The sequence below is a fragment of the Carcharhinus amblyrhynchos genome, chromosome 4, assembly GCF_965287045.1.
Source record: "Carcharhinus amblyrhynchos chromosome 4, sCarAmb.v2.hapA, whole genome shotgun sequence".
Taxonomy (NCBI): Eukaryota; Metazoa; Chordata; class Chondrichthyes; order Carcharhiniformes; family Carcharhinidae; genus Carcharhinus; species Carcharhinus amblyrhynchos.
The window spans coordinates 3,559,586-3,572,619 of record NC_137327.1 but is presented as its reverse complement, the minus strand read 5'-3'; the positions used below and the strand labels follow the sequence as shown (position 1 = coordinate 3,572,619).

Here is a 13,034-nt window from a genome sequence, read left to right as displayed (position 1 = left end):
AGTTTTAGGAAGTTTTCTGATGCACTTTTTTTGGGTGGGGGGGTGCAAAGTTTAAATTGAGTTGTCTGAATGTTGAGAATCTCACTTATTATGCTGCTATTATTTGATTTCCTGTCTGCTCCAGCGGAATGTTCTCTCTTTCTCTCTCTCCAATCCCCCCATTGTCTCAGATTGGAGGATTCCAAGTTTCCGCAAACTTACGATTTCCGTTTCCCGCTGAGGCTGCCCCCTTTTTTTTGGTAAGGGAAAAGAGATTTAAATTCCCTAAAAAGCGAAAAAAAGAAGCCCCGATATTTTAAATATTTCCTCCGCCTCCTCCCCCAGTCCCTCCCCTCTATCTGTCGCTGCCATGGGAGAGACTGAGGTGCCCGAAGCTGCTCCCCCCTCTCCGCCGGGACTGGCTGCCCTCATCCCGGACAAAACTTTCCTAACTTCTCGCAAGGGGCTGCTGTTGGCCGCGGAGTTGGTGAGTCCTCCTCTGTAATCGCTCTGATCTCCCCCCCTCTCTCCATCATCATCTCCCGTCGCGCTGAATTTGCACTGACCATGTCAGAACACAATAGGCTGGCAGGGACACTGCTTATCAGGCAGTCTGTTTGCTTATTTTGGCAGGAGAGAGGGCACGCATTCATCTGATAGCAAATGGGGGAACTGCCAGTGAAAGAAGGGGCAAGTCCTGGCATGGTCAGGGCTGGTCCCAGGGTCACTGTCCCCATTCCACCATCCCCGCAGCACCAAAAATGTCCCTTGTCCCTTCTCATGCTTGAGCAGGGTGGGTGGTTCTTGGTTGTGCTGTTGGACCACAGAGGGCATCGCAAGATGGAGAGGCATGGAGAAGGAGCAGCTGTGCCTCTTACTGCAGGTTCTCTCCTACCGAAATAAGCTGTTCCTGCCAAATAAACGGGGGGGGGGGGGGGGGGCTCCTCTGAGTCGAAGGGTCGGTCACGATGGGGACATAGGTTCGAGGTGAGGGGCAGGAGGTTTGGGGGGGAGGAAATGTCAAGGAAAGCTTTTTTACCCAGAGGGTGGTGAGGGTCTGGAATGCGCTGCCTGGGAGGGTAGTGGAGGGGGAAGGCCCCACATCCTTTAAAAAGTACCTGGATGAGTCCTTGACACGGCATAACATTCAGGGCAAGTGCTGGCAGGTGGGAGTGCAGGTGTTTCTCATGTGTCAGTGCAGATCTGATGGGCCGAAGGGCCACTTCTGCGCTGTTGATTCGAAGCTGTGATCCCAACCTTGGGCAGAGTTGCACACGGACCGCTCCCTTCCCCTCACCCTCCACACCCCGGGAACAGGGACAGTTGACTGGCTCCCTTCTGCCCCCTCTCCTACAAAATCTGCTGCCCCTCCCCCCACAAAACCACTGCCCCTCAGCTCAGCTCGGCCAGAGAAAGCGACGCAGAGAAAGCAATCACTCAATAGCACAGATCACGAACATTTACATCGAGGGACATTTACGTAGAGGAGCTTTTCGTTTCACACTCATCTGGACAAACACAAGAATGCCAAATTTCAAACAATGGCAGCAATTTATACTCGGGGAGGCAAAATGTCAGTGCGATCCCAGGCATATAGATCATGCACCCTCGTGATTGGCCAGTTGACTCAAATAGCATTTCCCTTTGGTTTTTGGTAGTACAAACCAAGGGACTAATTGGGCGGTTCTTTCAAAGAGCCAGTACAAATACTGAATGGGCTCTTCCTATGCCGTAAACTCCTATAAGTAATCAGGTGGTGTGTGAGGGGTGGGGGGGGGGGATTTTGGTTGACAGACTCTAAGGACAATGCTCAGTGACTGCTTTCATTCGTCTGCTAGCTATGCAGCCTCTGCTGGTTCACATTCCTCTCTCTCTCTCGCCTCAGGTTCTATCCTTCATCATTTTCATTTGTTATTTGGCATCATCCATGGCAGCTTTCATGGCCGCTCCACTCATCGAGTTCCTGCTAGCCATTTGTGCCTATTACATTTACGTGACAAAGTACATCGACTATATCCCAGGCTTTCACGGTCCCTTGATGGTAAGTAACATCTCTCTCTATCCCAAGATGTGCAGCATTACCCAGTGACAGCCTCTGTTAGGCTATCTGAAGCCTCTGCTCTGGGACAAGTTGTTCTGGACACCTTGGCTTAACCAGTATCACTCTCGCCTCAGAGTAGGTGTAAACCCTCACTTCCCAGCATGGTACAGGGATAGGAGGGAGGCCATTTAGCCCTTCAACCCTATTTGATTTATTATTGTCACATGTATTAGTATACAGTGAAAAGTATTGTTTCTTGTGCACTATACACAGTGCTGTTCATAGAGAAGGGAAGGAGAGAGTGCAGAATGTAGTGTTACAGTCATAGCTAGGGTGCAGAGAAAGATCAACTTAATGCGAGGTAGGTCCATTCAAAAGTCTGACAGCAGTAGGGAAGAAGCTGTTCTTGAGTTGGTCGGTACGGGACCTCAGACTTTTGTATCTTTTTCCCAATGGAAGAAGGTGGAAGAGAGAATGTCCGGGATGTGTGTGGGATCCTTGATTATGTTGGCTGCTTTTCCCGAGGCAGTGGTAAGTGTAGACAGAGACAATGGATGGGAGGCTGGTTTACGTGATGGACTGGGCTACATTCACAACCCTTCGTAGTTCCTTGTGGTCTTGGGCAGAGCAGGAGCCCATACCAAGCTGTGATACAACCAGAGAGAATGCTTTGAATGGTGCACCTGCAGAAGTTGGTGAGAGTCATTGCGGATATGACAAATTTCCTTAGTCTCCTGAGAAGGTAAAGTATTCTGTCAGTCAGTGAGATTGTGATCAGTATGCCTCTTCGCTCCATTTACCCACCTTGGCTTCATAACTCAGCTAACGGTTATGTGACTGGTTCAGATTTCAAACTTCCAATTGCACCCCAGCCCCAGTGGCCTTTTGCGGGGAGAGAGTTCCAGATTCACACTCCCCCCTTTGTGTGAGGAAGTGCTGACACTCCCCGCTGAGTGGCCTGGCTCTCATTTCAAGATTCTGCCCCTTTGTGCTGGACTCCCCTGCCCCACCAGAGGACATATAGTTTCTCTCTACCGATCCTATTGAATCTTACACACCCCAGTTAATCTCTGCGAATTTTGCAAAGCTATATCTGGAACTGTTATTTTCCTTACGCTAGCTAAAACAAATCCAGCACCAAATTACTTCCCCCCAGTCCAGCCTGCTCAATGGGTTCAGTTCCAAATACAGAGATTCCAAATAGACCTCTAGGACTTTAACCTGGTGTTGTGACACTGCTTACCATGATCTTATTGAGGGGCCAGATGTCCTGCTCCTGCTCCTAGTTCTATAGAACATAGAACATTACAGCACAGTACAGGCCCTTCAGCCCTCAGTGTTGTGCCGAGCTATGCATTGGAGAGAGTGCAGAGGAGATTTACCAGGATGCTGCCTGGTTTGGAGGGTAGGTCTTATGAGGAAAGGTTGAGGGAGCTGGGGCTTTTCTCATTGGAGCGGAGGAGGATGAGAGACAACTTAATAGAGGTTTATAAGCTGATGAGAGGGATTGATAGAGTGGACATGCAGAGACTATCTCCTCGGGTATTTGTAGCTGTTACTAGGGGGGCATAACTATAAAGTCCATGGTGGGAGATATAGGAGGGATGTTTGAGGTAGATTCTTCACTCAAAGAGCGGTTGGGGTGTAGAATAGACTGCCTGCTGTGATACTGATTCAGAGTGACACGATCTGGAGGAGGGAACCGAGTGTATGGTGTCAAAATTTGCTGATGACACCAAGATTGGTGGAACGGCAAATTGTGCGGAGGGTGTGGAGAGTCTGCAGAAGGATCTAGGTAGGCTGGGCGAATGGGCCAGGAACTGGCAAATGGAATTTAATGTTGGCAAATGTGAGGTTGTCCACTTTGGTAGGAATAATGGTAGGAAGGACTATTACTTACGTGGCGAAAAACTGCAGCAGGCGATGGTGCAGAGGGACCTCGGGGTCCTTGTGCATGAGTCGCAAAAACCCAGCCTGCAGGTGCAGCAGGTGGTCAGGAAGGCGAATGGGATGCTGGCCTTCATAGCGAGGGGGATTGAATATAAAAGTAGGGAGGTCTTGCTGCAGCTGTATAGGGCGCTGGTGAGGCCGCAGCTGGAGTACTGTGTGCAGTTAGTCGCCACACTTACACAAGGATATTTTGGCCTTGGAGGGAGTGCAGAGGAGGTTTACTAGGCTGATTCCGGAGTTGAGGGGGTTGAACTATGAGGAGAGGCTGAATAAACTAGGTTTGTACTCGTTAGAGTTTAGAAGAATGAGGGGAGATCTCATTGAGACATATAAGATGATGAATGGGATGGATAGGATAGAGGTGGAGAGGCTCTTCCTGCTCAGAAAGGACAGTAGGACTAGGGGGCACAGCCTCAGGATTAAGGGGGGGTGGTTTAGAACGGAGTTGAGGAGGAACTTCTTCATTCAAAGGGTGGTGAATCTCTGGAATTCTCTGCCCGTTGAAGTGGTGGAGGCTGCCTCGCTCAATATTTTTAAGACGTGGGTTGATGGGTTTTTGATAGGCGAGGGGATTAAGGGTTATGGGGAGAGGGCGGGAATGTGGAACTGAGCCACGACAGATCAGTCATGATCTTATTGAATGGCGGGGCAGGCTCGAAGGGCTAGATGGCCTACTCCTGCTCCTATTTCTTATGTTCTCCCGGTGCAGTCCTGAGGAAGTGCAGGAGATACCGTTCATAGAGAAGGAAAGGAGAGAGTGCAGAATGTATTGTTACAGTCAAAGCTAGGGTGCAGAGAAAGATCAACTTAATGCGAAGTAGATCCATTCAAAAGTTCGACAGCAGCAGATACTGTTTTTGGAGATAGTGTCTTTTGGAGAAATATGAAAACCAGAGGCCAGTTTGGAACAGCAGGGGAGCTGACTGTGGTGTTCTGGCCAATATTTATGCCTTTCCCACAGTTATAAATACATTATCTGGCCACTATCACATCACTGTTTGTGGGAGCTTGCTTTGCACAAATTAGCTTCTGCATTTCCTACATGACGACAGGGACCACATGTCAAAAAGTACTTCATTGGCTGTGATGTTCTCTGAAACACCCTGAGGTTGTGAAGGTACAGTTTCACATTCAGTGCATCACCTTTACACGCGCTGCCCTGGGGCTCCCAGTTCACTTCCTGTCACTAATCATCGCATTCGGTTCATTTGACAGAATCTCGCTAACTCTGTTGCAACGTGCAATTTTCTTTAACATATTTCAATTATTGTGTTTTGAAAAAAAAACCCCTCCAGGATTTCCTGCGGTGTGTGACCGCTGCCGTTATTTTCTTCGCAATCTCGATTTACGCCATTACAAAGAGCTCAGCGTCTTGGAAAACAGCCGGAGTGAGTAACTTCACACCTGGAGTTGGCTTTGAGTCAGATTCCCCGCTCTCGTCTCGAATCAGTAACTTTACCGTGTTCCTCTTTTTTTCATATATAAAAAAAAGGTCTTTGGCTTTGTGGCGACGGTTGTGTTCGCTTTCGATTTCTACTACCTCTGCAACCACCTGATCAGCCTCATCAGTCCACAGGAACTCCCCACCCACACTGCGACCATCAAAAAATCCACAGGTACCTCCTCACTGTAACCTCTATGTCTAACAAACATCTCCAGCTACTTCACAGGAGTGATTGTCTAACAGACATGGGAGTTTGCTGTTTGAAAGCCTAGACTAAGAGGTGGGTTTTTAAGAGGCAGTTTAGGGGACAGAAGCCAAGCAGAGGAGTTTCCAGCAGGAGTTCCAGAGTCCAGGACTGAGCCAGCCTGTTGTGAAGCTATGAGTCCATCCAGGAAGAAGTCTCACAACAGCAGGTTAAAGTCCAACCAGTTTATTTGACAGCAAACCCACAAGCTTTCGGGAACGGTGTTCCTTCATCGGGTGTGTGGAACCTTCCACGGACCTGACGAAGGAACACCATTTCCGAAAGTTTGTGGGTTTACTATCAAATAATCTGGTTGGACTTTAACCTGCTATTGTGAGACTTCTTCCTGTGTTTACCCCCAGTCCAACGCCAGCATCTCCACATCATGACCATGCCAGGATTGGAGGAGTGTGCAGCTATCTCAGAGGATTGTGTGCCTCCAAGAAGTCAGAGAGACATTGAGGGTTTGAGGGCATGGAGGGATTGGGACGTGAGTATTTTAAAATAGCGAGGTCAGAGCAGTAGCCGGTGTAGCGCAACAAGCACAGGGGGTAATGGGTGAAGAAGACTTTATGTGAATTCAGTGCTGTCCTCCAGTAATACTCACTGCTGGACAGTTGTATGGAAGAGGTAGATGGTACGCCTGCACAATGAACATTCATGGCCTATTAAGACAGAGGAGCAGAATTAGGCCACTCGGCCCATCAAATCTGCTTCGCCATTCAATCATGGCTGATATTTTTCTCATCCCCATTCTCCTGCCTTTTTCCCTAACCCCTGATCCTCTTATTAATCAAGAACTTATCTATCTCTGCCTTAAACACACCCAATGACCCGGCCTCCACAGCCTTCTGCGGCAAAGAGTTCCACAGATTCCCCACTCTCTGGCTGAAGAAATTCCTCCTCATCTCTGTTTTAAAGGATCGTCCCTTTAGCCTGAGGTTGTGCCCTCTGGTTCCAGCTTTCCCCCCTAGTGGAAACGTCCTCTCCACCTCCACTCTATCCAGACCTCACAGTATCTTGTAAGTTTTAATAAGATCCTTCTAAACTCCAATGAGTATAGACCCAGAGTCCTCAGCTGGTCCTCAAACGACAAGCTCTTCATTCCAGGGATCATTCTTGTGAACCTTTCCGAGGCCCAGCACATCCTTCCTTAGATACGGTGCCCAAAACTGCTGACAACACTCCAAATGGGGTGAACCACTGGTCTCCACCTTATCCTGATACTGTTCATGTGCACTGGTCAGTGATCAGAAGAACACAAGAAACAGAAGCAGGATTCGGCCACCAGGTCCTTCCAGCCTCCCTACCATTCAATACCATCCCGGCCTCAACTCCTTATCTGTGCCATTTCCCCATAGCACTCGATTCCTCGATCTATCAAATATTTATCCATCTCCACTTTAAATACTTCTAATGATCCAGCCTCCACCACCCTTTGGGGCAGAGAATTCCAGAGATTCACCACCCTCTGCGAAAAGAAATTTCTCCCACCTCAGTTTTAAATGACCGGCCCTTTCTCTTGTAGTGTGTCCCCTTGTTCGAGACTCTTCCATTAGTGAAAACATCTCACCATCGACCCTGTCAAACCCTCTCAGGATCTTATGTTTGAATAAGGTCACCCCTCGCTCTTCTAAACTCCGAGGTCTCTCCTGATAGGACAACCCTCACATCCCAGGAATTAACCTGGTGAACCTTCTTTGGATTGTCTCCAATGTTTATAAGGTCAGGGGATCAGAACTGTAGGCAGTGTTCCAGGTGAGGTCTCACCAACACCCGATACAATTGCAATAAACGTCCCTTTGCAAAATGCCATTTGCCTTCTTTACTTGTTGGACCTGCCTGCAGGTTTTTTGTGATTCATGCACTAGAACACCCAGATCCCTCTGCACTTCACTCACCTGCAGTCTCTCCCCAGTGAGATAATAATCTGTCTTTTGATTCCTCTTACCAAAGTGCATGACCTCACATTTCCCCATATTTGCCTACTTTTGTCCAGTCACCCATCTAATCTATCAATATGCCGTTACAAAATCACAATATCCTCATCACATTCTGCCCTTCCGCCTCTCTTCATATCATCGGCAGATATGGAAACTCCAGCACGAAACATGGCTGATTATCTTCTCCAAGCCTCAACTGCTTCAGTATCACAGGGGCGGGACCCTCTGCAACCTCCCCGGTTTCTGAATGGATTAGGAAGATGCACAAAACCCTTCCACGAACCTTGCTTTCCCAATAACAGAGATCGGAGACACTGGCCGGTATTTTACAGTCTCGCTCGGGCAAGGCTCATAAAACCCCGAGGCCAATGGAGAATTCCGTTCTGTGAGCCACGCCCTCCCTGATTCCAGGGCAGACGGTAAAATTCTGGCTGTTATGCGGTATTTTCAAACAGTTGTGGGGTCTCTATCATTATGGTAACGTCTTTGGAGTAGGCCATTTGGCCCCTCAAATCTGCTCCACAATTCACTAAAGTTATGCTGATCTCACTTTGAGCCCATCTCCATCTACCTGCCTGTCCCTCATAGCCGTCCAGTTCAAGAATGTCTCTAACTCACAGCCTGAATATACTGGGTGACTCGGTGTCCCCAGCTCCCTGAGGTGGAGAGTTCCAAAAAATTCATATCCCACGGAGAGAAGCGACTTCTCCTCATCTCCAACAGAACTGTGGCGGCACGGTAGCACAGTGGGTTAGCACTGCTGCTTCACAGCTCCAGGGTCCTGGGTTCGATTCCCGGCTCGGGTCACTGTCTGTGTGGAGTTTGCACATTCTCCTTGTGTCTGCTTGGGTTTGCTCCGGTTTCCTCCCACAGTCCAAAGATGTGCGGGTTAGGTTGATTGGCCATGCTAAGAAATTGCCCCTTAGTGTCCAGGGATGTGTAGGTCAGAGGGATTAGTGGGTAAATGTGTAGGGATATGGGGGTAGGGCCTGGGTGGGATTGTGGTCGGTGCAGACTCAATGGGCCGAAGGGCCTCTTTCTGCACTGTAGGGTTCAATGTTCTAGTTCTAGATTCCCCCACAAGAGGAAACACCTTCTCAGCATCTACCTTAGAATCTCAGCCAAGTCTCCTTAGAATCTCAGACAAAGGGTCATCCAGACCTGAAACGTTGGCTCTATTCTCTCTCTACAGATTTTCCAGCATTTTCTGTTTTTGTTTCAGATTTCAGCATCCGCAGCATTTTGCTTTTATCTCCTCAGAATCTTCTCTGTTTGAATCAGGAGTTGGGCCACAGGTCAGCCATGATGTCATTGAATGGCAGAACAGGCTCGAGGGGCTGAATGGCCTCTTCCTGTTTCTACCTTCCAGTGTAAGATCAACTCTCATTCTCCTAATCGCTAATGAGTAAAGGCCCATCTTACTCAATCTTTCCTCAGAAGGCAACCCCTTCACCCCAGGAATCAAATTAGTGAACCTTTTCTGATTTCTTCAAATTCAGGTGTACCCACCCCCCAAACAAGGAGTCCAAAACTGTGCACAGTTCCCCAAGTGTGGACTTACCAATGCCCTGTACAGTTATTACAAGATTTCCCTACTTTTATCCATCTCCCTTGCAACAAAGACCAACATTCCATTTGCCTTCCTAATCATTTGCTGTATCTGCACACTAATCTTTTGTGATTCACATACTTGGACACCCAGATCCCTCTGTACCACAGCGTTGTGTAGTATCTTTCCACTTAAATAATATTCTGCATTTCTATTGTTTTCCAATTTAAGTCATATTTTCACACATTATAATCAATCTAACAAATTTTTTCCCATTCGCTTAACCTATCGCCATCCTTCGACACCCTTCGTATCCTCCTCACAACTTGTTTTCCCACGTGGACTAAAGTTCAGAAACACAAGTTCAGATCCCACCACCGCAGTTGATGAACTGGAATTGAATAAATCTGGGAATGCTAGAATCAGTAACCATGAAACGACTGAATTAATCACGGGTCTGGAAGAAAGTTGATGAGTTTGTGCAGTGTATTTTGTAGATGGTACACAGGGCTGCCACTGTGCGTCCATGATGGAGGGAGTGAATGTTAACGGCGGTAACTGGGATGCCAGGCGATTGGAACCGCTTTGGCCTGGATGGTGTTGAGCTTCTGGAACTATACTCATCCAGGAAAGTCGGGGCTGTTCCATCACACTCCCGACTTGTGTCTTGCAGATGGTGGACAGGCTTTGGAGAGTCAAATGTCCTGGTTCTGACCTGCCTTTGTAGTTGTAATACTTACGTGGTTAGTCCACTTCAATTTCTGGTCGATAGTCACACCCACAGCTACAGAGGATTCGATAAGGGAAATACTGTTCGTCATCTTTGGAGGATGGTTAGATTCTGTCTTGTTTGAGTTGGTCATTAACTGGCACTCGTGTTGCACAAGTGTTACCAGCCCAAGCCTGAAGGTTATCACTGTTGTGTTAGATTCCACCACAGACCTTTGTTTAAATTTAAATTCCATTCCAGAGGCAGTAATCCAGTGCAGTGCTGAAGGAATGCTGCACTGTCAGAGGTGCCATTTTTCAGGATGAGACATTAAGGTCCCAACCGCCTTTTGACAAATACCAGAGATCCCGTAGAACCATTTCACAAAAGAATCATAGAATCCCTACTGTGCAGAAAGAGGCCATTTGGCCCATCAAGTCTGCACTGACTCTCTGACAGAGCATCTCACCCAGACTCTTTCCCCTGCTCTATCCCCGTAACCCCACACATTTCCCATGGCTAATCCGCCTAACTGACCCATCTTTGGACACAAAGGAACAATTTAGCATGGCCAATCCACCTAACCCACACATCTTTGGAGAGTGGGAGGAAACCGGAGCACCCGGAGGAAACCCACGCAGACACGGGGAGAATGTGCAAACCCGTTTGCACCCAGACAATGACTCAAGGCTGGAATTGAACTCGGGTCCCTGGTGCTGTGTTAACCACTGTGCCACCTTCAGGAGCAGGGGGGTTCTGGAAGGACAGCTGTAGTTGCATTATTTTAACATCTGGACAGAAAGAGGGAACTCGCGGCAGTGCAGGGCTCCCTCAGCGCTGCAACAGGTTTTGTACTCACGTCTCCAAAACAGAACCTGAACGTATGATTTTCTAACTCACTAACTGACCGTGTCGTGCTGTTAAAAGTATAATGAATGAAATATCATCTTTAACGTTTCTGTCCGTTGTTTCTCTCCCTGTCTGTCAAGGTGAGGATGAAGAGGAAGACTCAGATTCTGACTGAAACAAAGTGTAGGAATATGAAGATTCTGCTGGTCACATCTCCCTGTGATCCCGTTCCGTGTGTTAAATGTGAAGCACTTTTGCACTGATCTGTATCATTGCTTGTGACATAATCAGAACACTTCTTCATAAAATAAGAGATGGAGAGAAAGAGATAAGAACATAAGAAATAGGAGCAGGAGTAGGCCATCTAGCCCTTCGAGCCTGCCCTGCCATTCATTAAGATCATGGCTGATCTGAAGTGGCTCAGTTCCACATTCCCGCCCTCTCCCTATAACCCTTAATTCCCTTGCCTATCAAAAACCTATCAACCCGCGTCTTAAATATATTTAGCAAGGATCCCGCCCACACTGATCCGAAGGACAAATACTGCAAATGCTAAAAACCCGAAATAAAAACCAAAAATGCTGGGAAAACTCCGCAGGTGCGACAGCATGTGTGGAACGAGAAACAGAGTTAACATTTCGAGTCCAATGTGACTCTTCCTCCGTCATATTGGATTCGAAACATCCAAGAATGGGGAGTGAGATCTGATCGAAATCTACAAAATTCTAACAGGACCGGACAGGGTAGGTGCAGGGAGGATGTTCCCGATGGTGAGGGGGAATCCAGAACGAGGGGTCACAGTCTGAGGATTCGGGATAGATCATTTAGGATGGAGATGAGGAGACATGTCTTCACCCAAAGAGTGGTGAGCCTGTGGGATTCATTACCACAGGAAGTAGTTGATGTCAAAACATTGAACGTCTTCAAGAGTTAGATGTAGCACTTAGAGGATCAAAGGATGGGGGGTGGGGGGATGGTGGAATCAGGCTATTGAGTTGGATGATCAGCCATGATCGTGATGAGTAGCAGAGCAGGCTCGAGGGGCTGAGTGGCCTCCTCCTGCTCCTATTTTCTATGTTTCTCTGTCTCTCCAGATGTTGTGGAGATGCTGGTGTTGGACTGGGGTAAACACAGTAAGAAGTCTCACAACACCAGGTTAGAGTCCATCCAGTTTATTTGATAGTAAACCCAGTGTGGGATTACTCTCAAATAAACTGCTTGGGCTCTAACCTGGTGTTGTGAGACCTCTTACTGTGTTTACTCCAGATGCTGCCAGACCTGCTGAGCCATTTCCAGCTTCTCGGTTTCATTTCCAATCTCCAGCATCCGCAGTATTTTGCTTTCATTTTGAGGTCAGTGGGGAATCACAGATTTTCCCTCGAGGGAATTTCTTGCCCTCATCGTGTCCCCGCCTCCGCGCTGACAAAACCTATTCCAACTCGGAAACCTTTCCCAGTTCTAAAGGGAAGGTCATTGGCTTGAAAGGTTAACTCTGCCATGCCAAAGAACAACACAGCCCGGGAAACAGGCCCTTCGGCCCAACGAGCCCGCGCCTGCTATTTTAACATTATGAGTGCCCTCCGCTACCCATGACCTTTACACCTATTGGGGAAGATTGAGGGAAGACTAATTTAGGGACAATTTGTTGAGTATTTCCAGCAGCACTCCTTAACCCCAGAGATTTAACTGAGCTTCACACTGTTGGATCATTCACTGTGGGACATTCCAACCCCATAGAATTCCTACAGTGCAAGAGGCAGCCGTTCGGCCCATCAAGTTTGCACCAGCCACAATCCCACCCAGGCCCATAATCCCATGCATTTACCCTAGCCAATCCCCCTGACGCTAAGGGGCACTTTGGCGCGGCCAATCCACCTAACCCGCACATCTTTGGATTGTGGGAGGAAACCGGAGCACCCGGAGGAAAACCCACGCAGACAATGGGGAGAATGTGCAAACTCCACACAGACAGTGACCCAGGCTGGGAATCGAACTCGAGTCCCTGGCGCTGTGAGGCAGCAGTGCTAACCCACTGTGCCATGCAATACTTCCTGCTCGTGAAGTTTAATAACTGGAGCTCCACACCCAAGTGTTCTGTGTTTTAAACCTTCCCTCACGGATTCTTATTTCTGCTGCACGGATCCCCACCGCCCCCAAGGAAGGAAGTTCTGTTCCTACCTGAGAGGAGAAGATTTTCCCCTTTTTTAAACAGGAACCAGTTAAAATTCCAATCGAACGTCAGTGCGAATTCCACTCCCATCTCCAGGCCTGCTCCTCATGCGAATCTACGCGACTTTGAACAGATTACGTCAAGGACGAAATTCAA

At 48.1% G+C, this 13,034-nt stretch overlaps 1 protein-coding gene across 1 annotated transcript; it reads left to right on the top strand.

Annotated features, from left to right (window-relative positions):
* Nucleotides 1–240: 240 nt before the first annotated feature.
* On the top strand, nt 241–11,827 carry LOC145342493 (CKLF-like MARVEL transmembrane domain-containing protein 3). The gene is made up of 5 exons (XM_080188055.1): nt 241–466; nt 1,865–2,020; nt 5,266–5,358; nt 5,463–5,586; nt 10,849–11,827. Exons 1-5 carry the CDS (start codon nt 350–352, stop codon nt 10,881–10,883), a joined length of 525 nt encoding a protein of 174 aa, XP_080044181.1. The 5' UTR covers nt 241–349; the 3' UTR covers nt 10,884–11,827.
* Nucleotides 11,828–13,034: the final 1,207 nt, after the last annotated feature.